We start from the raw sequence: 27,542 nt of genomic DNA, 5'->3' as shown, positions 1-27,542 counted from the left end.
GCCTGTCGTCCGCTACAGCGTCTCATACGGTACCAGTGCGCCATCTCAGAAGAGGTCTCCCAGAGTTTGTATGTCTGCCTCTTTCCAGAGATCCAACATGGGGCGCGCGAGGATTCCGGCACCCCCAAGGAAAGCCTCCAGCGGCACCGCAGGCGCATATGTAAGCACCCTCCGGGTGATGTAGAGGGCTCTGCGAAAGCACTTGTAGGCTACCGCCAGCAGTAGCGGAGCAGGCCTTGCTGGCGCCGCCAACGGATGGAACAACTGGGTGATCCGCTCGAATGAATACTGCGACTCCACCGTGGCGGTGTCTTCCCTACCTCTGTCCGCCAGCCATCTAGCGATCCACTGGAGCTGCGCCACCAGGTAAAAATGCTCGAAACAGGGAGCAGCTAACCCGCCACTATCAGTCGGTAGGAACAATTTCGCGAGCGCCAACCGGTGTCGGGACGTTCCCCACAGGAAGTCCCGCAGCATCGTGTTTATCTGTGACCTGAGCGCTGCCACCACCCTACCCAGGTTGCCGTCAAACAGGTTAGCCGCCTGCCTATAGACCTGTATCCTGAGGTACCGGAAGGTGTCGGCTTTCCATTGTACCCGTGTGCTGCCAAGGCTTTACCACCCCAGGTCCTCTGTTGCAGCGTTGAAGGCATATAGACACGACTTACCCGCATTTACCTTAAGCCCTGAAACAACTGCGAACTGTTCCAACACCTGGGCCAGCCTCTCCGGTATGTGCGCCACATCTCTAACTAACACCAGCAGGTCGTCTGCATAGAGCGAGAGCTGGTGCGTCGCATTCCCCAGTGGGATCCCCGCTCCTAGAGTCTGCCGCAACATTTCCGCCAGTGGTTCCACCACTAACGCGAATAACAGCGGGGACAGGGGGGCAACCCCGACGGGTGCCCCGGCCAATCGCCACTGACTCAGAAATATAGGGACCCAGTCGCACTCGAACTTGAGGGTTCGTGTAGAGGAGCTGAACCGCCTGTAAGAAACCCTCGTCCAGTTCATAACGCGAGAGCACCGCTGCTAGGTACCTCCACTCCAGGCAGTCGAAGGCCTTCTCTAAGTCGATTAGCAGGCATCCTGCCCTGGGCCAGTCCCTTGCTGCCCCCTCCGCCACCCGAAAAAACCTCTTGAGGTTCAGGGAAGTGGATCTTGCCGGCAAAACCCCGTTTTGGTCAGGTGTGGGACCACTACCGCAAGCCGCACTGCAAGGATTTTTACGAAGATTTTATAGTCCGCGTTCAGCATTGCCAGCGGCCTATACAAGCCTAATGCGGCGGGGTCTCAATCCGGTTTGGGTAAGGGAACTAGAAACGTTTCCCGCATGGACGGACGGAACGAGCCTTCATCTATGGCCGTGTTAAACAGCTGAAGGAGCAGGGGCGCCAGAGTGTCCCTGTTTGCCTTGTAGTACTCCATGGGCAGGCCATCCGGCCCAGGGGTCTTTTCCAATCGCCATGTCCCCGATTGCGTCTCCCACTTCTTCCAGAGTGAGCGGAGCATTGAGCTCACCCCTGTGATCCTCCGTCGCCGCAGGTAAGTTGAGGGCGTCCAGGAACGCGTCCAGCGTGTGTCGTGGGCCTACGCCTCGAGACTGATAGAGCTGTTTATAGTGATCAGTCAAGGCGCAGTGGATTTCTCTCTGTGTGTACACCAGTACTCCCTCTACGGTGCGCAGCGCGACTATAGGGGCATGACGACCTTCGCTCTGCACCAACCAGGCCAACAGCCGACCGGCTCTATCTGCCTTGGCACGCGTCCTAGCCGTGTGTGCCACGTAGTTATGACAGCGCAACTGTTCCAGGAGTGACGCATGCTGAGTGCGCAGTTCGCCGAGCGCACATGAATGCTCTCCCGCCCCTTCGCTCTCCCTTTCATAGCGGAGGAGCTCCAGCTCTAGATTCACCAGAGATTCCGACAACTTTTTCCGGATGTTCCACGTGGCCCCCAAGCAATGCCCGCGAATGGCTGCTTTGTGCGCCTCCCACTCCACCAGGGCGCTGCTTGCTGTCCCCCCATTGTCCTCGAAATAAGCCAGGATAGCCGTACCTAGGGAAGACCGGAACTCGGCATCTTCAAGCGCAGCAGGCTGCAGCCGCCATGTGGGCACGAGGGGGCGGCCTGCCTCCCAGCCGATCTTAAACCAAAGGGGGTTGTGGTCCGAGTGTGTTCTCCCTAAGTATTCCGTTTCGGCAAGGATTGGGAGCAAGGACTGGGTGCCAATTATTCTATCCAGGCGGACGTGGAGGTCATGGACTGGGGAGTAGAAGGAGTAGATTCTGTCTGTGGGGTGCTGCATGCGCCAGAGGTCACCCCCCCCCCCCAGTGCTCAAGCCAATCTCTAAACGACTGCGCGGTAGACGCCACTGTCGTGGCTCGAAGGGTAGGAAAGGACCTATCTAAGGGTGTGTCCAGTATCATGTTGAAGTCCCCCCAAGCAGCCAGGGGAGTCCAGCGTACGGGTGGAGGATATGGTTCAGACTCTCCAGATAGGCAGGTTGCTCTGTGTTCGGGGCATAGAGAGAGCCTAGTAGCAGTTCCTGGCTGTTCAGTCGCCCCTACGCCAACGTGTACCTGCCCGCTGGGTCCACCCGCACATCTGTACATGTGAAGAGGACCCCCACCCGCACCCAGATCAGGGTGCCGCGTGCATGTGCAGAGAAGGTTGTGCCAAAGATCTGACCCCTCCAACGCCTGCGCAACTTTTCTATCTCAACCAGCGTCATATGTGTCTCCTGGAGAAGTGCTATCCCCACCCCATGACGCTGCAGGTAGGAAAACACTTAATTTCTGCGAGAGGGGGTGTGCATACCGCGGATGTTCCAGGACATTATGTTAGTGTGTGTCATGTGTCAGGTCTATGTGCACGTGTACCAGAGCGAGGGAGTGCCCCGCAGGGGGGATCCGGGAGCACCAGCAGGGGTAGGAAGACCATCGCGCTGCAATATGTGAAACATGTGAACAGTCACAAACAATAGAACAAGAAGGGCGAGCCCCCAGTGAGGCTTACGTCCAAACAGTAACAAGACCCACCCCACCATAGTGAGCTTAACTCAGCGTGTGCGCTGTTTGGGTTTGTGTGCTGCCGACAATTCCAGTGCGCCACATCCCCAACCCTTACCGCTTGGGATCCCAGAAGGCACCCTTAGCATCTAATACCCATATTCTCGCTGCAGCGGTGCGTGCCCCCTGTAGGAGAGCCCTCCTGCGCGCGTAAGCTGTAAGCGCATGCTGGTCGCGACTCCGGGATGACCCCCCCCACAGCCCAGCAAGCATCCACGGCCATGCATCTATACAGTAAGGAAGGCAAACACGGCTCAACAGCTTCCCTTACGCGCTCTCAGCAACATTTGGGGCAAAGAAACATCAATAATAGAGGGCAGGCTAACAGCAAGATTCCCACTTCTCATTGTCCCAGGAGCACATCACATGAGGAAGTCCGCTGTCTGCGGTGTCACCACTGGTGTGGCTACATCGTCAGAGAGTACAGTTGAAGGGGATGGCGGGTTGCTGATGCCTGCAAAGTCTGCCTGCTCACGCCATGTATTACTCCCAGATTCACGACCGCTTCAAGGACCTCCTGTCTCTTGAGCCGCTTTTCCTCCAGGCTAGGAGCTGCTGGGCCGGTGTTCTGGCCGCGACGGGCACCTCGTTTCCTACGCCTCCTCGACTTTTGCACCTGCCATTCACCTTCCCCTTCCCCTTCCACAGTCTCAGGCCGCGTTCCCTTCCATTGCCCCGTCTCCTCCAGCCAGTCCCATACATCCGATGGCGCATCAAAGAAGCGGGCCCCATCTTTAGTGATCACTCTCAGCCGAGAAGGGAACAACAAGGAGTACGGAAGACCCAGCTCCCGCAACCGCTTATTCACCGCCAGGTAGGTGCTTCTCCGTCTCTGCACCGTCGCCGCGTAGTCGGGGAAGAACATCACACGACTGTTCCCCACCGTCAGATCGTCCAGCTTCCTTGTCTCTCGCACCACATCCCGGTCGCGGTAATTAAGCAGTTTAAAAAGGAACGGGCAAGGCCGGGCGCCGGGGCGAGGCCTCCGCGCCGGCACTCTATGCGCTCGCTCCACAACAAAGTGCGAGGACAACACCGCCGAGGGCAGGAGATCTCTCAACTAGGACTCAATGAATTTCTCCGGATCTTTCCCTTCTTCTCCTTCCGGGAGCCCAACCACGCGGACATTGTTGCGGCGGGAGCGGCCCTCTGCATCCTCCATATGGTCCTCCAGCACGTGTACCCTGTCAAGGATGTCCTGAAGCGCCGAGGTGTGCTGCTGCACCACCGGCTGCAACTCCTGGAACGACTGTCGTTGCTCCGTGACTGTGTCTGCCCGTTTGCGGTGGTCTGCGCGAAGTAAGGTGAAGTCCGACGTCACCTTATCGATTCGGGTCTCAAGCGACGTCTATGTCTGCTCCAGCGTGGTGCCAATGCGTTCCACCGCCGCCAGTACGGAGTCCATTTTGGCCGCAAGGGCCGCCGCCGGACGCAGACCATCACCCTGTGAGCCATGCGGTTGACCCGGTCCATCCACAGCTTGCTGTTTCTGCGGGGTTTTATCCCTGAGCCTGCCCATCTCAAGTTGCTGCGCAGACGGCATCCACTCTCACTGGCAGCTGTCCGACCCCCTGCTCCAGGCCCCTGCGGAGAAAACGCCTCCCTAGGCCAGTGCCCACCGACGTCACCTGAGGGATATCCAAACCAGTCCGAGTGTCCCCACGAGCGAGGCTCCAACCCCCAGCAGACCACACTCATTGCACGGGCGCCTAGGGTGGGAAACCAACCGACACCGCACAGTCCGGTAGAGCACACCTCTCCAGTCCTATAGGGGCTCCCCCGCTCTAGCAGGCCCGCGCCAATGAGTCGTTACTATGGCCCTTCCAAAGCCCCCTGGAGCACAGGGCCCAGCGTCGCAATATCAGGATCCAGCGGCCAGTTCACAGATCTGTTTGTACAAGGCCGTCCTCAGGCGCCTCGCCTAGTGTGGGCCCGGGCCAGCCATCCCGGGTGCAGCGGCAGGCGTGATGACACCAGATGGCGCCCAGGGCCTAGTCCCAGCAGCCACGGCCCAGGGATAACAGATGCAGCCACGTAGTCAGCCCCTAGCAGCACCCAGTGCAGCTATACGTCCCGGTGCCGCTGTCCAGACTAGGGAGCGATCACCGGCCAGTGGGTGCAGCAGCATTTGTTCAGCCTCCGTCTCTGCCAGCAGGTGCCAGTCCCCGGCGCGCCCTGGTAGCAGCCCACCACGCGCCGCTGCACACAATGATGGCGCTGCTGCGCAAACCCAAGCGGCAACAGTTCAGACACCTCCACGGGCAGGCAATGGCAACAGTAGATCGTCGGCGGCCCCAGCAGCCGAAGCCCCCGCCACACTACCAGGGCAGGCAGCACAAGTTCCAGGCTGCGGTCTCCTGATGATCTCCCCCACAGGGCGCCAAAGCGTACCAGGCGCAGGAGAGGTAAGATGGCGCTCGCACCTCCACTAAAATGGCGCCCAGCACCCGTAATGGCAATCCAAAGGCGTGAATCTCAGCCCGGTGCGGCCGCCCGGGTGTCACAGGCCACAGGCAGCCATCCTCACGGAAACACCATCCGGCCCAAAGGTCCGCACAAGTCAGGGACGCGGTAATCCCGGATGCCCCCGGGCCCCAGGGGAACCGCCGCTGTCCTCAACCGGCCCTCCTGTGTCGCCCAATGGCCGCACCTCCCAAACTATGGCGGCTTTGCGTGCAAAGGCAGCCCCACTCCACACAACAGTCTCGCTCTGCAGGAGCTGCCCGAGCCGCCAGCACCGGCTCCACACCTCACCTCCAGTCCGGGACTGCGCTGTCCTAGAGATGTCGCCCCCGTGGGGTGATCGCTCTTCTCCGGCCTCAAGCGTCGGCGACCTCCACACCAGGGCCACCAAGCCCCGCGTGTAGCAACGGCCGTCTTAACCACACAGCGCCTCAGGACCTCTCACTGTGCGCTCCGGGGCCAGCACTCCACTGATGGCAGGGCCCTGCCAGCCGTATCTCCGACACCTCCAGCGGGAGGGGCCTCTGGAAGCCGCCTCGAGCCCAGTCCCTCTGCTTCCTCATGCCCACTTTAGGACACAAGGGTGAGGGAGAGCCATGCATCTGAACCCACGCTGCAATGTTCTATTTTTATTTAAATCATGCATGTACGCGTTTTCAGGCCAGATCCCTGCAAGATCAGGGCCGAGGCAGTAACTGAGACTCCATCCTGGGAGGATACATGGGATCCGGGGCCCATTTCCAATCCCATTTCTCTTCGCTGTTTTTCTTTGTTTCGTTTTTATTATTATTGTTCTTTAATCCCATGTTAGCACAATTCAGCTTCCTGCTTAAAAATGTAGCTTGGGAGATGAGCATGTGTGAGGCCACATGGTTAAAGTTTCTGCCTCCGCACAATCAGGTGGCATTTAAAGTGAGCCACGGCAGAGCAGGGACTTGCTCGTCTCATACTGTTACCTGTGCCCAGGGCCACACGGCTTCAAGATCCTACATAACCACTTGTGCAAATTGCACCATATATAGTGTTTTACACCCCACGTTTGGAGTGGGATGAGCACGTAGATTTAGAAGGATGCATAGCAGCAATATACCCAGGTACTGCTTTTACCGGCGTGCATTTGTTAGCGCGCTTAAGTTGTTAAATGCCATTTACACGGTTAAATAATATACTGACATGCTTTTAGTTCAAATATGTATTTCTCTTTAGCACGATTATGCCGCCTGGACGAATGTCGTCATGTATACTTGGTGCCATGCTAAACTTTCCGGCAGGGCTTTAAACACCATCGCATTAAAATTAAAGATGAACGCAGCCTATCACTTCTTTCCAGCTAGGCTTCCGTGTCAGCCTTTAAGCAAACATCTAATAATCATGTTTGTCCTCTTATGGGAGATATTCACAAGCTGTAACTCGTCCAGACATCACATAGGTTTCGTGTGTGTATGTTTAAAGTGTCTGATGATCCGAAAGTTCCAGAAAAATGTATAATTTATCGAAGCAAACATTGCGGGAGGTTTCTAGGCAAATTAGACCATCCATTTGCCTTTCAATGGCTGCATGGAATACCGCAATGCAAGTGTAGGGGGAATTAGGAGAGGATGGGTGGGGGGATGGTTGGGGGTCACTGGTACGTTGATGTGTGGTAATTCTTGCAAATGTAAGGTCTAACTAGTCAGGGTATGCAGGGAGCAAGACTCCACTGTCCCTTCTGCCTTTGTGGTCTGCTGCAGTGATACCCTGCACTGAGCGTACAGTAAAATCATGTGTTGAACACCAAAAATATAACCTGTGCCTCAATGAAGCTGGAACTTGCACAGCACCAATTAGGAATTCACCAGTGCCATCTCCTTTTGTCCAAGCTAATTTAATATTTAACAACTTTAATTTCTTCTATCGCCTCTAGTGAAATACTCCCCCCCCCCCCCTATCTCCACTTCTCTTTTCCAACTGCAGTGCTTTGCCTTGCAAAGATGGGGATGCATGTATTTTTGTCAAACTGCTACTCTTTCTCTGAATATTTGCTCCAATTAAAGCCATCTTTATAATTTAAAACTTTTTTATTAAATTTTAGTAACATACAGCATGTCTGGCATCTCAAAAATATAGCAGAGCAAGGGCAGCGTAGGCCCAAAGTGGCTTGGATACTTAAGTCAATAAGTCTAAGTCTAAGTATAAGAATGAAATGCCTGAACATGAAATTAAACTTACTCTAAACCCCCCCACCCCTCCCTTCCCTCGTCCACCAGGGGAAGGCAAAATATGTGGGCCATCCGGGACCCAATACACGAGTAGGACTTCAGGTCTTTGTCGATGACTGCTCAGGGAGTCGTAGTAGGCGCAAATATCTGGGGCAGCTAACTTCTCGGAACTCTGAGGTCAGGAGAGACAAGAATGGCTGCCAAAGCTCTCCGAATGCGTAGCCCTTCCCAGCCAGCATGAGGGTTAACTTCTCCATCCCTAGAATGTGCCATAATCAATATAACCAAGCTGTGAATGTAGGGCTCTGGGAGGTACGCCAGTGTGTTAATCTGTTTTGGACTGCTGTACCTAGGGGTACTGCAAACACAACAATGATGGACAGAATGTGGATCAATGTCACACATTCACCCCAGTCCAAAGATCTGGGCCCAAGGGGTACGTCACGGGGTTCGGAAGACCCAACAGGATGTATGTGGGAAACCATGGCAGTTGTGTCTAGGTGTATATCCACCTCGTCAAGAACCTGAGTCCAGTACGCTTGTAAGTGCTTGTAGTCCCAGAGAAGTCGTACCAAGGTGCCTACGCTCCCACGCTCCCACACCCCCGCCAGCAGTCGGCGCTCTGGGGTGTAGTACCAACAGGTAGCTGTGATTCTGGGCAAATCACTTAATCTCCCCGTGCCTAAAAAAAATTTACAAAAAAAAATAAAATGAGTGTGTCCTCATTCGGTTCGGTTCTAGTTCGCGCTATATAAAAACTGCAAAAGCAAAAAAAAATTTGGTTTAGGTTTCGGTCAGTCTCATATTGTAGGCAGAGTGGCGGGCCCTGTAGTACACACCTTACCATTCCTTATTGCTAAGTAACCTATACAGGTCCCGTTCCGATCGTGCACAACTAGCGCTGTACATGTGTGCGTTTCTAGCCAATAGCACTTTATACAGGTCAGAAATACGTTTTTTATCTGAAGTGCGGGTAAGAAGCCATTTCTCATAGGTAGAGAGGTGTCTGTGAGCATGTGGCTTAACTTGGGCGTGAAGCGCCCAGTGTCGAATCTGGAGATAACGTAGCCGTTCAGTTTCAGGGATCCCATAGTCCGATTTGACCTGTTGGAATGGCATAATCCTGTCAACATCAAAAAGATGGCCCAGGCAGCGGCACTCCGTGGATCGCCACTGTACAAAGGCCGCATCACCCACACCCGGCTGGAAGTCGGGGTGATCGAATCGCAGGATGAGTAGAGAGGGGAAGGTGGTCGGGTGATGTTTCATGTTAGTGCGGTCTCAGGCCTCTAAAGAGACTCGAGTGATGTAAGACGCGTAAAGATTGGGCTGTCTATGCACCCTCTGAAGAAACGTGTACCTTCTGGAGGGGCGTAGCTGAGACTGCTTGGTCTTGGAAGAGCCAATGTTTCTCCGATTCCAACCGGTTCCAATCACCAAATGACGTAATTGTGTCGCCTGGAAATAGAGTTGAAGGTCAGGGACGCCGAGGCCGCCCTCCTCCGGTAGGAGGACCACTAGAGCATGCTTCAACCGTGATTTCCGGCTGTTCCAGATAAATTACGCAAGGTCGGATTGGGTTTGTTGGATCAAGGCTGGAGGGGGCGGAGGGGTAGGGTCTGGAATAGATACAAGATCTGAGGCAAAATAGTCATTTTAGGGGCTGCCACCCTGACCAGCCAGGAGAGTGGGTAATGTTTCCATTGACCAAGTTCCTTGTGAACTCTCAATCGCAGCTTAGCATAATTAATAGTAGCTGTGGCCGGTATAGAGGTAGCTAACTGGATCCCTAGGCAGGAAACTGTATCTGACGCCCTCTAGATGGGGTGAGGTTGCTGCAAATATGCTCGGGTGGTAGGTGACAGGGAGAGGTCAAGCGCTACAGATTTGTCTGTATTAACCTTGAACCCCGAAGCCTGCACAAAGGCGTCTAGTTCTAGAAAACTGGCTTGTAGCGCGGAAATCGGATTCGATAGTGAAATCAAGACGTCATCGGCATATAGACTAATTGTATAGGTATAACCCCAAATGTGTTCCCTGTTATCGCTGGGTTATGTCGAAAGTGGTGGGCCAACGGCTCCATATAGAGCGCAAAGAGGAGGGGCAAAAGTGGGCACCCCTGCCTACAGGGAAGCGGAACAACATGTGGCTGTTAACCTAGACCGTAGCTGTGGGAAAACGATAACAGTTTAGGATATGTGTACTAAGCTTATCTCCCATCCCCACATGGGTGAGCACTTGTTCCAAGCGTGGCCAATGGGCCGTATGGCAGGCCTTCATTCATCAATGGTGAGCAACATCTATTCCCCCTGGGTCCGGGAGGCCTTCTCAATGAGGTGGAGAGCTTGTTTAGTGTTGTCGCTCGTTTGGCGCTTGGGGATAAAGCCAGCCTGGTCCGGGTCTATGAGCCGTGGCATATAGGGGGCGAGTCGAGCATCTAAAATTCCAGTATATAATTTAATATCCATGTTAAGGAGAGAGATGGGGTAATAAGCCCCGCAGGCAGTTCTGTCGCGCCCCAGCTTCGGAATGACCACTATGGAGGCCTCAATCATTTCTCCCGGGATCGCTCCTGGTTTGCTAAAGGAGTTGAAGAGACCGGTCAAGATAGGAGCCACCAACACGCAGAATGTTTTGTAAAAAGCAGCGGCGTAGCCATCAGGCCCCGGGGCCTTAGCTGGTTTAATACGCAAAATGGCGGCAATAACCTCCTCTATTCGTATTTCCCTCTCTAAATGGTCTGTCTGAGCTGTGGTCAGAGTGGGCAAGGCCTTCGCTTGATAGTCGGTGCTGTCAGCACTGTCCAGTGATTGGCTGGCATATAAATGGGCATATAAGTGTCAGAAGGCCTCAGCGATCTCGGAGTCCTCTGATACTTACCTACCATGCTCTTTACAAATCTCTGAAACCCCCTGTCTCTGCCTAACCTCCCTAAGCTTATGGGCGAGGAGGCAGACGCACCTGTCTCCTCCAGAGTAATAAGAATGTCACAAGCAGAGAGCTGCCTATTCAGCCCTATCCTGGTCTAGAGCTTCACGCTGCTGTCACATGGCCCTCAATTGGCACCATACTCGAGGTGCCCCTGTTCGCTGGTGCATCTGTTCTAACTCCCTTCTTCTCCGAGTAAGATTGTCTCTCTTATGCCTACGCTCCGCCTTATCTGCTGTAGAGATGGCTACAAATTCCCAGTGTATGACCGCTTTGAGTGTTGTCCAGTATTGTGATTTGTGTTGTGTGAGACCTAATCTTTAATGGCACGGTGATTCTGTTCGAAAACAGCTGTGCGGTGTAAAAGGGTGTTGCGGAGGCGCCACGGACGGGTAGGCCGCTGTTATGGGGTACGTGTAAAAGTAGCAATTACTGGGGCATGATCAGATAGAGAGGCCACACCTATCTCTATGCCTGTCGCAAGCACGTGTAGTCAAGCCTAGCGTACATTTTGTGTGCATTAGAGTAATAGGAATACTCGCGGTCTAGGGGGTGGAACCAGCGCCAGAGATCTTTGCAGCCTAGATTCCGCAGACGCGCCAAACCCGCCGCAGAGATTGCAACTGACTGGCATGATCTATCTATCATATTATCAAAGACCAAATTCAAGTCGATCCCCTAGCAAGATCCTATGTTCCGTCGTCGCCGTGGCCTCCGAGCACTTCGTGTAAAAACTTCTCCTGTCCCTCATTAGGGTTATATACCGACTCAATGGTAAAAGTCAGGCCACCCAGAGTAAAACAGTAAGTGAGGAGTCACCCCTTAATTTCAGCCTCCTTCTGAAGGATCTTCCCCTGAACCGCGCGGGAGACCAGGATGGCTACACCTGCAGATTTAGTAGGGCCGGAAGAGAACATCTGAGTCGGAAACATGTGGGATTTTAAGCGGTGAAAGTACTTCGACAATAGATGGGTCTCCTGTAAAAAGCATACGTCAGCTTCAGCATTCTCCAGGAAGGTAAGGCCCGGCCCGCCTTGCGTTTGACAGGATTATGAAGTCTCCACACATTCAACGTTAGGATTGTAAGAGTAGTGTGGGGCATCTACCTGGTAGTAGGTCGGTAAGAAGCAGTACAAAGGTGCAAAACCTGCCCCGAAGAGCGTGGAGAGGACGGATCGGGATCTCCTCGCGCTCCCCCAGTGCCGATCATGCACTGCGAGTTTACCCTGGGGTCGCTCACCTCTCCGATCCGCTACGGGGTGTGAAGAATTTCGGATATGCGAGTGGGAGACGGCCAGTCCTCAGATCGCTGGTCAGCAGCCAGGCCTCTCTCCGGCCCTACGGGCACGGCACCGACAGCTCCCGGTCGTTGCTCTACTGCTGTTACCGGGCTCGCAGTCCAGCCCGTGCTTGCCGGTATCCGTCCACACAGGCAAGTCAGGCCTTGCCAGAGCCTCAGCTACCCAGGCTCAGTAGCTGCGACGCCAGGCCTCAACCCCGGGACTCGAGGGCGTGGCATCTCCGAGGTATAGCTGACAGTGGTCTCATGAGCTGCTGGTTGCTTCGCCAGTCACCGCACCCTTTACAGCTCCGGTGCACTGCTCTGAGAGGGTCCAGGTGCTGTAGATGGCTAGAAATCAGTGCTTTGCTGGGCCGCCGACGGGAGACAGAACAGTGCGTCCTATCTCGCCGCCATCTTGGCCACGCCCCTCTTAAAGCCAGCTTTAAAGCAATTTACTCACCAGAGTTCAATGGGCCGAAGCCGTCAGATGCAAAAGTGGTGCAGATAAGCCTGACAATGCTTTAACCCATGGCGGCACAGCACCCAGGATAATGTGCTGCATGACTAAACACTTATGAGGTCCCAAAGGCGAGACCTATTGGCTATGCCAATGCTTGTTTATACTTTGGTTATCGATACTGTGGTAATTTTCCGCCAATGAAATCCATTTACCTTTACGACCACCAATACTCAATAAGTATTTTACATAATAGTTTCAAAATTAAATTGTAATAAAACATACCTTTTATTGCCCCCACTATATTGTGGTCCAATCCTTTTCGGGTGTCATTTAGACCTCTTTTTCTCTTTCCATTGGGCAAGGAATTTGCCAGGGTCTTGTCATCAAAAAAAGCACAAACTAGTTTTCTAAACAGAAGGCTTCCTGAACGTGTGTAGTTTGATAAAATGGAGTCCAACTGTGATTTAGGAATCAGCACATCGAAACCTTCTGCAAGTTGCACTTCTGGCTAACAAACAAAAATAGAACATTTTTATTAAAATGGGAATGTGGACTTCATTATGGCAGCCAACTTCAAAATAATGAGATGAAATCTATGGAATCATTTGAAGCTTTCAAATATGAATCATAATTTCTAGACATTCACAAACAGTAGTAATTTCAGTATAATCTCTAATCTGTAGTAAGTACGCCCAGGGCACAAGCACTGCATAGTCATGAAAACTGTTACTCATACAGCAAATTATTGTGAGTTAAGAAATCTGGGGAAAAATTGAGTTGCCACATGCTGCCATTAAAGCTGCAGTTTAACCCTTCAATTGAAATTTAACCCATGCGCAATCTCTCATCTTGAAGATATTAAACTTGAGCATGCGTCTATCTATTATCTTGTTGAAGCTTACAAAGTGTGGATGTACACCATAATGCCAATGGGCGTTAGAGCTACAGACATGCTGTTGGGGCAGGACAACTGGCTGTCACTAAGACTAAGAATAATTTACATAAAAAACAAGCTACTTGGGATGGGAGAGTCTACGCATCATTTTTAGTGTTCGTTTGTGTGTTATGTATACAAATTGTACCCAATGATATTTCCATGTCTGATAATCATTATATCTTGTTTTCATGTGGATTATGTCGAGCATTTGCCCATGTGGTACTCTCAAAATCCAATATAAATATGTTTTTTTTAAACAAGCTACTTACCTGTACACTGTGGTTTTCCAGTACTGACATCTTTCATAGTTTCACATGCTTGAAACTTGCCGTCGTCGAGGTGGGAGTCCCTCTGTAATTTTAACTCAGCATAAATTCTTTCATTTGCTTTTCCCCCATTGCATTTATTCCCCATATAACTGAGTAGCATTCAACATCGTTTTGTACATGACCAAAGTTCAATTAATGAGACAAGAGCTTGCACCCTTCCCTCCTGTGCAGTGGCTTCACACCTCAGATTTCGAAGCCCGACTGGAAAGTATCCAATGCTGCATGAGAAAGAATATCCCTGAGGTGAGCAACTGGAGGGGAGGTGGGTGGGTCCGCATGTGAATCCATGAAATATATCAGTACTGGAGAACCACAGTGTACAGGTAAATAACTTTTTTTCCAGTATTGAATTTCATTGATTCACATGCTTGAATCTGAATAGCTAGCAGTATACCATTAGGGAAGGACATTGAAGCATCGGAGAAACTATGAGGAGTCGGTTAATATACAAAGGCATTTATGAATACGTAGTGTTCACAATTTGCAAATAAATGCCTACATGCTCACCTTACTGAAAAAGGTTTTGAAGTACTGCTTGGCCCAGAGCGGCTTCATTGTTGTGAACGGGATGTAGACATTAATGTCAGGTGAAGGTATGCGTGGTAGACCATGTTGTCGCTCTAAATATATCCGACAATCACACTCCTGCGAACCGAGCAGCAGAGGTTGCAAAACGTCTGGTAGAGTGGGCGTGTACCTTGGATGCTAGTGGTCTTCCCACTCTTTCATGACACAAAGAGATAGCTATTGATGCCCATCTTGCTAATGTTGCTTTCGAGACTGAGTGGCCATTCCTTGGCGGCACAAGTACCACTAGGAGTTAGTCAGATTGTCTGAAGAATTTAGTGCCTTCCAGATAAAATTTAAGGCATCTCTTGACATTAAGGTTATGAAGCGATCTTTCTGCTTCGTTCAATCGATTCTGAAAGAAAAGTCTTTAGGACAGTTGGTTCATTGAGGTTAAAGTCTGCGGGTACTTTGGGTATGAACCTGGGTTTAGTACTCCGTATGACTCTGTCCTTACTGAAGTACATATAGGGCTCCTGCACTGTAAATGTTTGTACCACGCTAATATGCCTGGCAGGTGTTAACGCCAGGAGAAGTGCTGTTTTCCATGTGAGGTACTTGATGTTGGCTTTATGAACGGCTCAAAAGGTTTTCTCATTAACTGCAACAGGACCGCAATTAGCTGCCATGTTATTGGTGGTCATCTTATCGGTGGAAAAGCTCTGAATAATCCCTTCAGGAATTATTTTATTAAGTGATCCGACCAAAGGGACTGGATGTATGTCATTACATAGAATACCAATACCACGTGTGCCATTACAACGCGGGTATTACTACGCGATGTAATGACAACGACATGCCATTACATCGCATACTTTTACCACGACTATGCTTTTACCACGCATACCATTACAACGCAAAGACATGAGTCGTGGTAAACGTTTGCAAGGTAAGTGACTCTACTCTACCATACCCTACTAACTAATATAGTACCCCTACACAACCCCCGCCCCAGTCCACTCCCTGCAATAACACTAAACTACCCTACACGACCCCCTACACTACTCTAAAACACTACACTACACACATACACTACAACACTAACCTAATGCACTACACTACATAAACACTACAACACTACCCTAAACCCTAAAACGCTACACTACACAAACTCTAAAACATTACCCTAAAGCACTACACTACCCTAAACCCTAACACTACACTACACAAACACTACTATACTACACTAAAACACTACACTACCCTAAACGTTAAACCCTAAAACACTACACTACTACCCTAACCCCTAAAACACTACACTACACAATCACTACTACACTACCCTAAACCCAAATACACCACACTAAACAAACACTACCCTACAACAAAAAACACTAAAATGTTAAAGAAAACACACAAACATTACAACACTAATTTTACACTACCCTAAACCCTAAAACACTACACTACACAAACACTACTACACTACCCTAAACCCTAATACATTACACTAAACACTACAACACTACACTACAAAAAAACACACTAAAACATTAAACAAACCACACAAACATTACAACACTACTTGTACACTACCCTAAACCCTACAAAAGTAACCCCCACCCCAAGCTCAAACCCCCTTACCTCTCTCCTCTCCAGCGTTGCCGTCTCTGCTCCCTACTTCCTCCTTGGCGCACATCGTTGTGAGGTAACAGCCTCAGTTTCCTCACAACGACTTGGATAGCCGTTACACGTTACATCGCATGCGTTGAAAAAGCGCATGCGATATAATGGTATGCGTGGTTTTTACCACGCATTGTAACATTGCATGCGTTGTAACGCATGCGATGTAATAGCAATGCAAGGTAAAAACTGCGCTGTAATGGCTGTTCCCCAAGAGACTTTTTGCGAAAGCCTCTGTATCTCGAAGGTGCGGCAAGGTGAACTTGAATAGAACTGTGGCCAAGACCTGACCTTACTAATGAAAGAAGATATGACAGGATCTGTGCAGGCTCCGAAGAGCAAGCGTGCCAGTCATTAGCTGCGCTCCAGTAACAAAATCGTATTCATTTTGCTTTGTAGGATTAGTTTGAAGAGTCTGCTCTAGCTTATGCTAAGATGTCTCTCCCTTGCTGCGATATCTAACTGATGTAATTCATAGTATTCAAGATCCAAGCTGCTAAACTTAGAGATATTGGGTTAGGATATATGACCTACCCACCGTTTCGGTAGAGTAATCCCGGGACTGGTTTGAGTTGAATGTGTTGCTGTTTTGATATTAGGAGAAGCTCCATATATAACACTATTGTCTCTGCCTCGCCAGGGTTAACAGGATGACCCTGCACTACTCCAGTTTAATCTCGTGTAGTATCTGAGGATTCAAAGGTATTGGCAGGAAGGCATACAGGAACATGTGCAAGACATCTGCAGCACGTTCCCCCATGATCCCTTGTGCGGGAACCTGCTTGCGTAGTGCTGGCATTTTTTGTTTCAGTGAGCTGCAAAAACATCTAGTGAAGGTGTTCCCCATTTGAAGAAGATTTTCTTGAGTTGTTTGTTCGACACCTCACACTCATGACATTCCTTTAGCGACCTACTTAGTTTGTACGCCCATTATTTTTGTATGCCAGGAACATGTTTAACCTCCAGGGTGATCTTGTTTTTTTGGCACATGGTGCAAATTTCCTGAGTTTCCCTGGATAGAGGGTGTGATATGGTATCTCTCTGTTTAAGTAAAACATTGTGGTTGTGTTGTCTGTGCGGATTAAAACGTCCGACCCTTGTAGCCTTGGGAAGAAGGCTTTGAGACCCAGCTCTACTGCCTTCAGTTCCAGGAAGTTGATATGTTTTTAGGTCTCGCGCCTGCGATGCATATGGCGAAGCCATATGCCATCGCGCAGGCGCGATACTATTGTTGCTGGGTCTGCTTCCCAGGAGATAGGAGATGTCACGCGCACGCTCTGGAAGGCGATCGGCGCCGGCCGCGCGCGCGTTTCCCAATCTCCTGTCTCTCTGGGAAGCAGACCAGCAAGCCCCGCCAAGGTACCACGAGCACGTCCCACGTGGGCGCCTACCACGAGGACGACCGCAGCAGCAGGGCAGCCTCGCCGCTCACGGCATCTCGCTCAGCGATCGCTCGCAATCACTTTCACCACTCCTACTCACTGTGACCCGCAAAGGCGACAACAGGGAATAGACGCCGGACTCTGTGCGCGCTGCTAACACCGTAAAGTAAATATTCATCCCTACTACGCAGTAACTGCTGCTCCTGGCAGTTCGCTTTTCATTTAATTTGATAATGTGTTCAGCAAATGAAGTGGTGCGGGCTGCAGTGTTTTACCAGGACAAATGCATATTTTCAATCATTGTTTAACGGGGGCGGCTCAAGGCAGAGCTTCAACCCCCCACTAGCGCCGTGTGCGATAGGAAGAGTAGGCGCTATCAATCGTTATTGTCCGTCTCGCGCGCTGTAATTGCATTTGATAGTCCACTGATTCTGATGTCTGCGCTAATGTTGGGAACAGCGGATAGACAGATGCTCGGGACCAATCATATGCATCCAGTGGGCACTTTGATAAGTTGGCAGCGAGGTTCCGGGTTTGATGATAAATTGTCTCACTGGTCTCTCAGCCTCTCCTGCTCGCTCCTCAGTGATTGCTCTTCCCTTCCGCCATTGAGGGGTCAGGAGTCTCTGCTAAATTTAAAACTGCCATTATTTAAGATGTAGGCGATGCAAAGGCTAGCCCGTCAGTTGATTACACATCTGAACGTTACTTGTTTTTGGTTTAGCTGGTATGTCTTGTTTTTAACAGGGCTGGATGGATACTTTTTTTTATATTCATGGTTCTGAGGGGAGACATAAATTGCCATTCCAAACAAAGACGAGTTTTTTTTTCTATTAAAAACCTGAACTGGCCCCAACAATTATTAAGATCTGTATCTTTCGCTCCCTGCGTGGATAACGAGCTCTCTCTCTGCTGGACACAGACGCTGTGTCTCGAGGCTCGGTTAATGAAGCGCGCCTTAGGTCGGGAAATTAGCAGGACTCTGACTCCGGAGCCAACCTTTGGTGACCCGGCTGTACATCAAGTGCCTCTGCCATGTCTTCCCTCGTTATCACCCCGTAACCATGTCAACCCCTCTTTGTTTTCATTTCCTGTAGCCTCTTAGCGAGACTGTCGGGTGCTCTCTGGCCAGGGACAAGAAAGAAGGGGGGAGGAAGTCACGTGCATTCTGCCTTTCATGTGCTTGCGTTTGTTTGCTTAAATCAATGGAAACTTCCTATAAAATACTTTAAAAAAAAAAAAGCTAAACTCAATTATTTGTTTTGGAAAATGTGCATCACTCTCCTCGCCCAAGGCATGCCTTTTATTGTCCAAACACAGTGGCTAGCGTTTACAGTAATTTGAAGTGTTGGAGCCTGACTGACAGCAAAAAGCAGATTTAAAGTTTTACCCTGTGAAGTTTACCGACTCTTTAGGTTTCATAGCTACTTATACATGTTCATTAATGTGGCGGTGGCATAACGGTCAGAGCTGCTGACTTTGGAGCTGGGGAACCAGGTTAGAGTCTCGGGTCGGCTCAACATCACTTAATCTTTCCTGGCCTACCAAAAAATGAATGTGTCCTTGTGTAATGTAACTGGTGCTCAAGTAAAGCGCTCCAATACATTAGGGCGAGTTCATGCTGTAAAATACTGCAAAAAATAAAGTGTGTAAATAAGGGGAACCATACAGTGGGACTTTGGGCCCTCAAGCCATGCAGGAATAATGCCTCATCTACCCATTGCTGTGTGGTAAAAGACAGCCATCACCCTGATGAAGAGAGTATCTTACAGTCCAAAGCTTTGGTGCCACTGTACCTGCTGCACTATTGATAGCTGCACCCTAGGCTTTTAAATGCAACACTGTAAACCCAACCACTTTTACAGCGCCAGGGTATCGGAAAGTGATTTGGGACCAGTGCAAAGGGTGAATGCGTGATACAAATACACTTAACTATATGTAGCACTTAGTTTGGATGTTTATAAATATTCTCAAGTTTATACAGATTGGGACTGAAGGCACTGATTTATAAGGTGATTTGTCCTGGATCAAACATTTTTGGGTAAAGTGGGGAAGCTGAGATTAATATAACCTGATGTCTCCTGCCTCTGAAGTTAACCACTGCGACACAAGAAAATGGGAGTTATTTAGAGTTTGGTGGACAAGATAAAAGTTATGTGTACCCTGTCAACCAAATTCGTGGTTCGCCAGCTCAATTTACAGACCCCCCTGGATATTGCTATTTTTACAAAAGTCACCACGAAAATTAAAACAGTGACTTAAAAAAATAAAAATCGGCTGATCTTCCGTTTATTTGCTCCTCGCTGTCGCCCAAAAAAAGGTGAGCAACAGGCCAGCTGTCATCAGAGGTGTAAAGTACCTCTGTCGCGCCTGTTAATAACTTGCAAACGCCTGTATAGATCTCCCCAGACCCCGCCCTCTCCACTGCTCTTTGTCTCCATCAACCAGTGTTGCCATCAGTTTAAATGAAGATGAAAGTGGCAGCTCACTGTAAAGAGACATGTGTCATTTCGAAGTAGGTGAGATCCATTAAGTAAAGGAGATTACCACTGCTCCCACTAACTCATGAGTTTGTCACTTTCATAATAACTGGCTTCAATTGGTCCAATCCAAAGATGCTGAAAAACCTGGCAACCGGGAAAGGACTGAGAGACATTGGACGCAGTGTCTATCCTTACAGGCATTCTATTGGGTCACGGAGTCAATGGGATGTTGCGGAGAAGTGTGGCTTAATGATTTTAGCGGCAGACCCTGATGCAGAGGTCTAGCCCGGGACCAGGGTTCAATTCCCCACCTCGGCAGATGTTGGGCTCAAAATTCCACGGACCTGATAATTCTCGCCTGGTGCCTATTCCAATCATGGAGTCCAACTCTGGGCAATAGCTTATTTATTTATTTTGAAAGTTTTATATAGCGCGAACAAGACCCTTGCGGGTATCAGAGCGCTTTACAAGGTAAGTGTCTTAGATACATAGGTACAAGGTAAATAACATAAAGTTCAAAGCTAGTCAATGATAGCGTAAACACCCTATCGTAGATACATAGGTATATGGTGCAAAACAAAACGTTCCATGAAGAACTTTTCTCTAGGCTCCAGATATTGCAAAATACTGCTGCAAGAATGGCTCTGAATAAGCCCAGACGTACCCAGTCCCGTCCCCTGCTGCAGTCCCTGCACTGGCTGCCCGTTAGGAAGAGAGCAATTTCAAAACTTCTTATCTTGGTGTTTACATTTTGCATTACAAATGCTATAGGTGTCCCATTTGGGAAAGTTATAACTATTGGCATTGTAAATGACAAAGCTATTAATTTCGTTATTTTCAAAACCAACACATAAATAAAAAAATGTGTCATTTACAATACCAATAGCTCAAACTTTCCTAATGCGAGACCTATTGCATTGCAAATGCTTGTTGTCTTTCTGTCTGACCATTTTTCACTCACTTTCAGAAGTTTGAGGTGCGCTCCGCATCCCTCCACTGATGCATCCATTGTCATAATGAGCTTCCTAGTCTTGAGTAAGAATGTCGACCCCTTTAGGATGTTTTCTCTATTCGTCCACCATTGCATCGTTGACACTATCTCTGGGTTTTATCCGGACCATGTCGTCAAACAAGCCCCTGTCCTGTGTCCAATGCCTGTCCAACTGTTCTTGTAGCAGCCTCATGTACAACCCGCAGTTGGGTATGAGAGGGAGGAAAGATGATATTCTCAGGAAAGATTTGTATTTCCATACTGAAATAGACAGTTTTTGAACCATAGAAGATCCTAGCCTGATCATTTTTGTCACTCTCACTTCCATTGGATACACCTTTCAGATGTTTGTATTCATGGCGGCTCCTAGAAAAGTTATCGTTGTTTGTGGGATTACACTTGATTTCTTTGTCTTTATGTGAAGGCCCAGGTTTTTGAATAATTGTATGCATGCGCCTATCGGATCCCTTTCAGCCCTGTAGGCGGGTGCTTTTAGGTGCCAAACGTCTAAGTACAGATACACTTGATGTCTGCTCTATCTGATATAGGCTGGGATTGAAAACGCAGCATCGTAGTAGCCCCTTGGGGTGTCCGTCGACACAGTCGTCAACGGCAGAGGCAGAGTGTGCACTGACGATCGTCACACTGTCCAAAATCTTGCCATCAACAAACTTGTCATCGAAACTACTGTTGCCACGGACGAAACGGAAGACACCGTGATTGTGGATGTTGTCGCAGTTGATATTCGGGACGTCGTCTGTTTAGTTCTCGATCTGACAGACTTTTCAGAGGCACGTTTTTGGAGGTTGGAGAAGGCTAATGCCTTTTCGAAAGGAGTTGATGGCTCAGAAGCGGACACCTTTTGACCCTTTTTCTGCTGAGGTCGTGCAGAAGCAACCTTAACTGTCAGTGGCGGGTCCACTGCTAAGGCGGAGGAATGTCGCCCACTGCTATTTATGAGGTGCAAAAAAGAAAATGATAATAACTTGACGTTACTCTCGGAGCAGGAAAAAGGAAAATATTTGTTGTTGCTATGGGGCTGGGCTGGGCTGGTGTCAAAGCCTGGGAGGAGGAGTGGTTTGAGCACAATAAGTGATCATGAAGTGTTTGTCCGGCCACCTTGGGCCGGCCAAACAGTCAGGCGCACTTAGCATGTTCTCCACCAGGCTGTAACACACAGCCTGGGTGGAGAACATGCACAGGCTCAGTCTCTGTCGGCGCTCAAACCAATCACAATGCTGTATTGCAGCTTTGTGATTGGTTTAGGGGAGCCTGTGTGATTCCTGGGGTATACAACGTTTACAACGCAATTTTTACAACGCACTACCATTACATCGAAACTTTTACAACGCAACATCCATTACAACGCATACATTTACAACGCAGTCATTACAACGCATGACACTACAACGCATACCACTACAACGCATACCATTACAACGCATACCATTACAACGCATACTATTACAACGCAAAACTTACCATCCAACACTTACCCTACTGTTGCACCCCCTGGAGTTAGAATAGTAATTTTAACCCCTACACTATCCAAAACTTTCCCTACTGTTGCACCCCCTGGAGTTAGAATAGTAATTTTAACCCCTACACTATCCAACACTTACCTTATATGTAATGTAATGTAATGCGTTGTAATGGTATGCATTGTAAATGTAGTATGCGTTGTAGTGGAATGCGTTGTAAAGGTATTTTTTTAGAATTCGTTGTAATGGTATGCGTTGTAATGGTGTGCGTTGTAATGGATGTTGCGGTGTAAAAAATGCGTTGTAAAGGTATGCGTTGTAAAAGTGTGCGTTGTAACGTCATACATTCGATTCCTGGATTCGTCAGTAAGCGATGCAACAACAGACGCGAGACAGTGGCCGTGAGGAGGCGTTTAAAAAAATATATTTTGTCCCACTGCCCCACCACCACACCATCACACCATCCCCATTCCCTGCCAGCCATTACTGTAACCCCATGAGCCAGAGCACAGTGCAGGCGTCAGACGCAGTGTAGAATACTGCCATTTGGCATGAAGCCACATTGGTCAGGGTGAATTAGGGAGGTAAGGACCAGATGAAGCCTCAAAACCAGGATTTTGCCTTATATCCTACTGTCTGCATTGATAAAGGAGATGGGGCGATAAGAACAGTGGCCAAGCGAAGCCGGGCAGGTATTAGGAATCATAACAATGGTCACAAGGTCCAAATCGCTGGGAAATTAACCTTTTTCGACGGCCTCCTAATAAAGCTGTATGAGATGCGGGGTCAGAGTATCTCAAAATTTAGAACACTATTCCAAGGGAAAGCCGTCTGGGCCATGAGTCCTCCCAGATCAGAGGTCCCCGATGGCGGCCTGGATTTTGTCTTCAGAGACTGGTTCTTCTAGAGCTCTGTGTTAGGTCGGAGTCAGGAAGGGAATGGGGATATCGATATGAAGTGGCAGAGTGTCCTCTATGGGGGCAATGGGTGGTGAGTATATAGCCGCCTGTAATACATTGCAAACGCTTCTGCCATCTCAGGAGCTGCAGGGACTACAGATCCCAAGTAGTCCGCAATCTCAGCGATAAACCGGAAGGCAATATCACGGGTTATTAGACGGTATAAAAGCACCCCTTTTTTGTTGCTTGGGTTTGTTAACCGGTACAGTGGTTGCTCCCCCAGCAACTGTGTGCTTCGCATTGGAGCAGGTGTTGGAGTGCAGTTTTGTCTATGTCAAGCTGTCGGGTGAGCATCTCCGTGGGCCCAGGGGTCTACTTCGACATACTGTCAAGTATGTGGGTCTCTAGATCTGCAATGTCTTGTTGTCTGTCTCTTTCTCGTCATCTGAGATAGCTCCTTGCTCGTCCTCGAATAACTGCTTACTGGCCGCCGCCCAGAGCATACCAGGGCTTTGTACAGACCTAGTATTGGTGTCAAAATAAGAGGTGAGCTCACCATCTAGGTGCTCGGTTAGTTCCTCGTCTACCGTGAACCTAGAGTTAAGATGCCACATCAGGAGAGTAGAGGAGGCAGGCGAGCCCAAGCGAAGGTTATTGTGGAGAGTGGTCAGAAACACCATGGAGGATCATCGACATTTCCATCGTGGCAGAGATATCCACTGCTCGTGAAAAGATATAATTGATCGGGACATCGACTTAGTGGAGGCCGACAAGTGGGAATAAGCCTTCTCATGTGGATGCCAGGTCATCCAACCATCACGGAGGCCAGTGAAGTTAACCATTTATTCAGAGCATGAGATCGTGTTTGTCTGTCTCGAGATAGCAGACCGGATATGTCAAGAAGCGAATCAATCACAGCGTTAAAGTTGCACCCAGTGATTAATGATCGATCGGGTAGGTCCGACACCACAGAAAGTGGGGGAACATACACACTGAAAATATTGTAATGCTTCCCTTCAAGCCCACCTGACACCCCGACGTACCTGCCCAAAGGGTCATGGTAGATCTGGGTGACCACAAGGCGAAAGTGTTTGTGTATAAGGATCGCCACACTCCTGGATCCCCTGGTAAAACCTGAATGGAAGACACAGTTGAAAACGAATCTGCCCAGAAAGGGGCATTTCATACTCAGAAGACAGGTCTCTTGCAAAAAGACTAAGCTGGGGCAATAACAGTGCATTAATTTAAGGACTATCATCCGCTTGTTGCGGTCTAGCAGACCGTTGACATGCCAAGAGAGAAGACTATGGTCCGTTATTCAGCCAGTTGGGATGTGTATTTTACGTGCATTTGAGGAAGAGAGTGTTCATAGAGAAGGGATAGAGACTGGAAAGCAGAAAGCACACAACAAAAGAGGAAAAACAAAAAAGGGGGAAATACAACTGGGGTTGTTCAACCACAGCCCACACTAAGACCCCAACTCCACCCTCCCCACACCTCCAAGCGGAAGCCTCTGTAACCCTAAAACTTCCCAAACAGTTATAAAACATACATGGAAAGGGGTCTTCCATCTGGAAGGAAACACATAAAGAATGTGTGTATAGGCGGACACCCTGGGTCAAGGATAAATATGTGGCAGTGTGCAGAAGCTGAAAAGTTACGGTGGGACCGCCTGGGAGGCTGAATAGTCGGACATCGCTGTGCTGTTCTAAGTGGGGGAGTCACAGGGGAGCTGGCTGGTCTAATCATCCCCTGATTGAGGTGCGACCAAGGATGTTCTGAGTCTGACGATGCAGGGGGCTTAGCATGCCCTCCCCCCCCCCCATGATTTGCGGCATGGACTAGAACCGGAAGGAGCCACAGCTGGTTGTGGGAGCGCAGGTCTGATAAACAGGCGTGGAGGCTGGAGATAGGTGCAAATAGGTTGTTTATTTATGATAGGCTTAAGTTCAGGGGAAACAAAAGTTTGTGCGTCACTGAATTCTTCTTCCGGCGTTTCTTCCTCTTGGACCAGGGCTGTTAACGCTGTTGCTCCAGGCTCCTCGTCGTCAGAGTCCACTGGGTGTCCCCGGAGGCTCATAAAAGAGGCAAAAAGAAAGGGGCCGTCAGAAACTAGACCCTAAAGTGACCTAAGTTAGAAATCCGTCACCACACCAGACAGTGCTTGCTATAGAGGCTTTCCTTTGGGCATGTGAATCAAAAAGACATTGAGGAAGGAAAAAAGGAAACGAAAGAAACGAGCTGAAAACAGGTCAAAAACCACCACTGGGTTGAGCAACCAAGAAAATCCCGAAATCAAGTATCGTGTCAGGACAAGGCTAAGAATACTAAGTTGTACAGGCAGGCTTTATGTGCAGACAGGGGGAACACTAAGTTGTGCTCAGGCAGGCTTTAATAGTCAGGGTAAGTGTCAGGATATGACTCACAGAATTATGCTTTGTAGGTTTTCAGTGCGCTTTTCACCCTCCCGTGCCCCTCCTGTTACCTCCTCCCCTCTACCTCCCGAATTCCACCCTCCACCCTCCAACTCCCTTAACACCCTCACTCACCGTCCCTGCCGTAACTCTCCAGAGTTACGGCCACTCTCCAGCATCCTCCGGGGGAATCCACCAGTCCTCACACCACGGCTCGTCCAGCTCCTGGCGTCCTCTCGTCCTTCTTCTCTTTCCATAACTACCCGCCCTCCTTTTCATCATGCTGGCCTTTCATTCGTTCCTGGTATCCAGTTCTGCGGTTGCTCCTAATCCCTTCCGGGTCCCGACTGCTGGTATGCTGCATAGACATGGAAACACGGCATGGAGTTTCAGAAACAGGAGCGGGATTCCTTTGTTCGACCTCTGGTTCCCTCGTATCTCCGGCTGACAACAGGTAGGGTCTGCCCATGGTACTACCTCCGGGAGTCCCTCCTCACATCCCCTCTCCCTTGATGTCCTACTACTTGGGGTCGGATTCTGAGGGAATCGAGATAAGTAGTCCACGTTGCCTTGGTCGCTTCCCTTCCTGTGCTTGGTGTGGAATCAATAAGGTTGTAAGGAAAGGAACCACCTTAGTACTCTCTCATTGTGACCCTTATTCCTAGCTAACCACTCTAGAAGAGCGTGATCAGTATATAAGGTGAAGTCTCTGCCCTCAAGATAGTACCTCAAGGATTCTATGGCCCATTTGATGGCCAAGGCTTCCTTCTCGATGGTGGCATAATTTTTTTTCTCTTGGAAACAGTTTGCGACTAATATACAAGATGGGTTTTTCACTTTGTGGTGTTTCCTGTGATAGGACTGCCCCGAGACCCAGGCCCGAAGCATCGGTTTGCAGAATAAAGGGTAATGAATAATCTGGACTGGTTAATACTGAATTCGAAGTCAGAGCCTTTTTAAGGGACTCAAAGGCTTGGGTTATCTCTACTGGTGGGTGTTTAAGAATCTCTTCGGTCTTACAGTTTTTCTGCAGTAGGTTGGTTAAAAGAGCTGCCTTCTGGGAAAACTGCGGGATAAACCGTCGATAATATCCCAGTAATCCCAGGAAGGCTCTTAGGTCTTTTTTCGACTGGGGCAGGGGTATTTGTGTTATTGCTGTTAGTTTGGATGCCTGTGGCCTAATCACTCCTTCTCCTAACAAGTAACCCAAATACCGGACAGTTTGGGCTGCTAGATGGCTTCTGGCAGGATTTATCCTCAAGCCATATTTCCCTAAGGCCTGTATCACCTTGAAGAGATGACTTAAATGTTGTTCCCAGGTTTCGCTATAGATGATAATATCATCTATGTATGCGCCAGCATATTGCTCATGGGGTTGTAAGATTACATTCATTGCTCTCTGAAACGTAGCCGGGGTTCCATGTAACCCAAAGGGTAAGACCTTAAACTGGCATAATCCATCGGGTGTAGAGAATGCTGTTTTTTCTCAGTCTTCTTTGCGAAGGGGAATTTGCCAATACCCCTTACAAAGATCCAGCGTACTGATGTATTTAGCTCGCCCAATTCTTTCCACCATCTCATCTACCCTGGGTAGGAGATATGTATCAAACTCCGATATTTTATTGACTTCTCTGAAGTCGATGCAAAAGCGTACCGACCCATCGGGTTTTGGTACCAGAACGATCGGGGAATTCCACTCACTCATAGAGGGTTCAATGATATCCATCTGTAACATTTTCTGTACCTCTTCACGTATGGTTTGTCTACGTGCTTCCGGGATGCGATATGGTCTTTGACGAACCCGCTTCCCTGGGGTTGTTCTTATCGTGTGTTCAATAAATGATGTCCTACCCGGAGAGGTGGAAAACGTAGCCTGTAAAGGTTGCAAAACCTGTGTGAGGTTCTCTCGTAGGGAATCAGGCAAATCTGTATCTATACATTGGTCGAATGAGGATGCCGTTACCCGTGTTAGGTTCACGGTGGTCGGGACAGGTCCTTCCCATTTCTTCAATAGGTTAACATTATATACCTGG

The 27,542-nt window shown here is 49.4% G+C and overlaps 1 protein-coding gene across 3 annotated transcripts in view; it reads right to left on the bottom strand.

The window, feature by feature from the left end:
* The window catches only part of BEND7 (BEN domain containing 7), a 299,983-nt gene that overhangs the window by 118,134 nt on the left and 154,307 nt on the right, over positions 1 to 27,542 (bottom strand). For all 3 annotated transcript variants that reach the window (XR_013606925.1, XM_078674216.1, XM_078674215.1), the window contains exon 6: positions 12,686 to 12,911. Coding sequence is in view for 2 of the 3 variants with exons in the window: in XM_078674216.1 (XP_078530342.1) it covers positions 12,686 to 12,911 (226 nt within the window). In the remaining variant the exon portion in view is untranslated. The remainder of the gene's footprint in view (positions 1 to 12,685; positions 12,912 to 27,542) is intronic.

Source organism: Lissotriton helveticus, chromosome 1_1 (assembly GCF_964261635.1).
Source record: "Lissotriton helveticus chromosome 1_1, aLisHel1.1, whole genome shotgun sequence".
Taxonomy (NCBI): domain Eukaryota; kingdom Metazoa; phylum Chordata; class Amphibia; order Caudata; family Salamandridae; genus Lissotriton; species Lissotriton helveticus.
The sequence above is the reverse complement of the archived record's forward strand: the minus strand, read 5'-3'. Positions and strand labels throughout refer to the sequence as shown.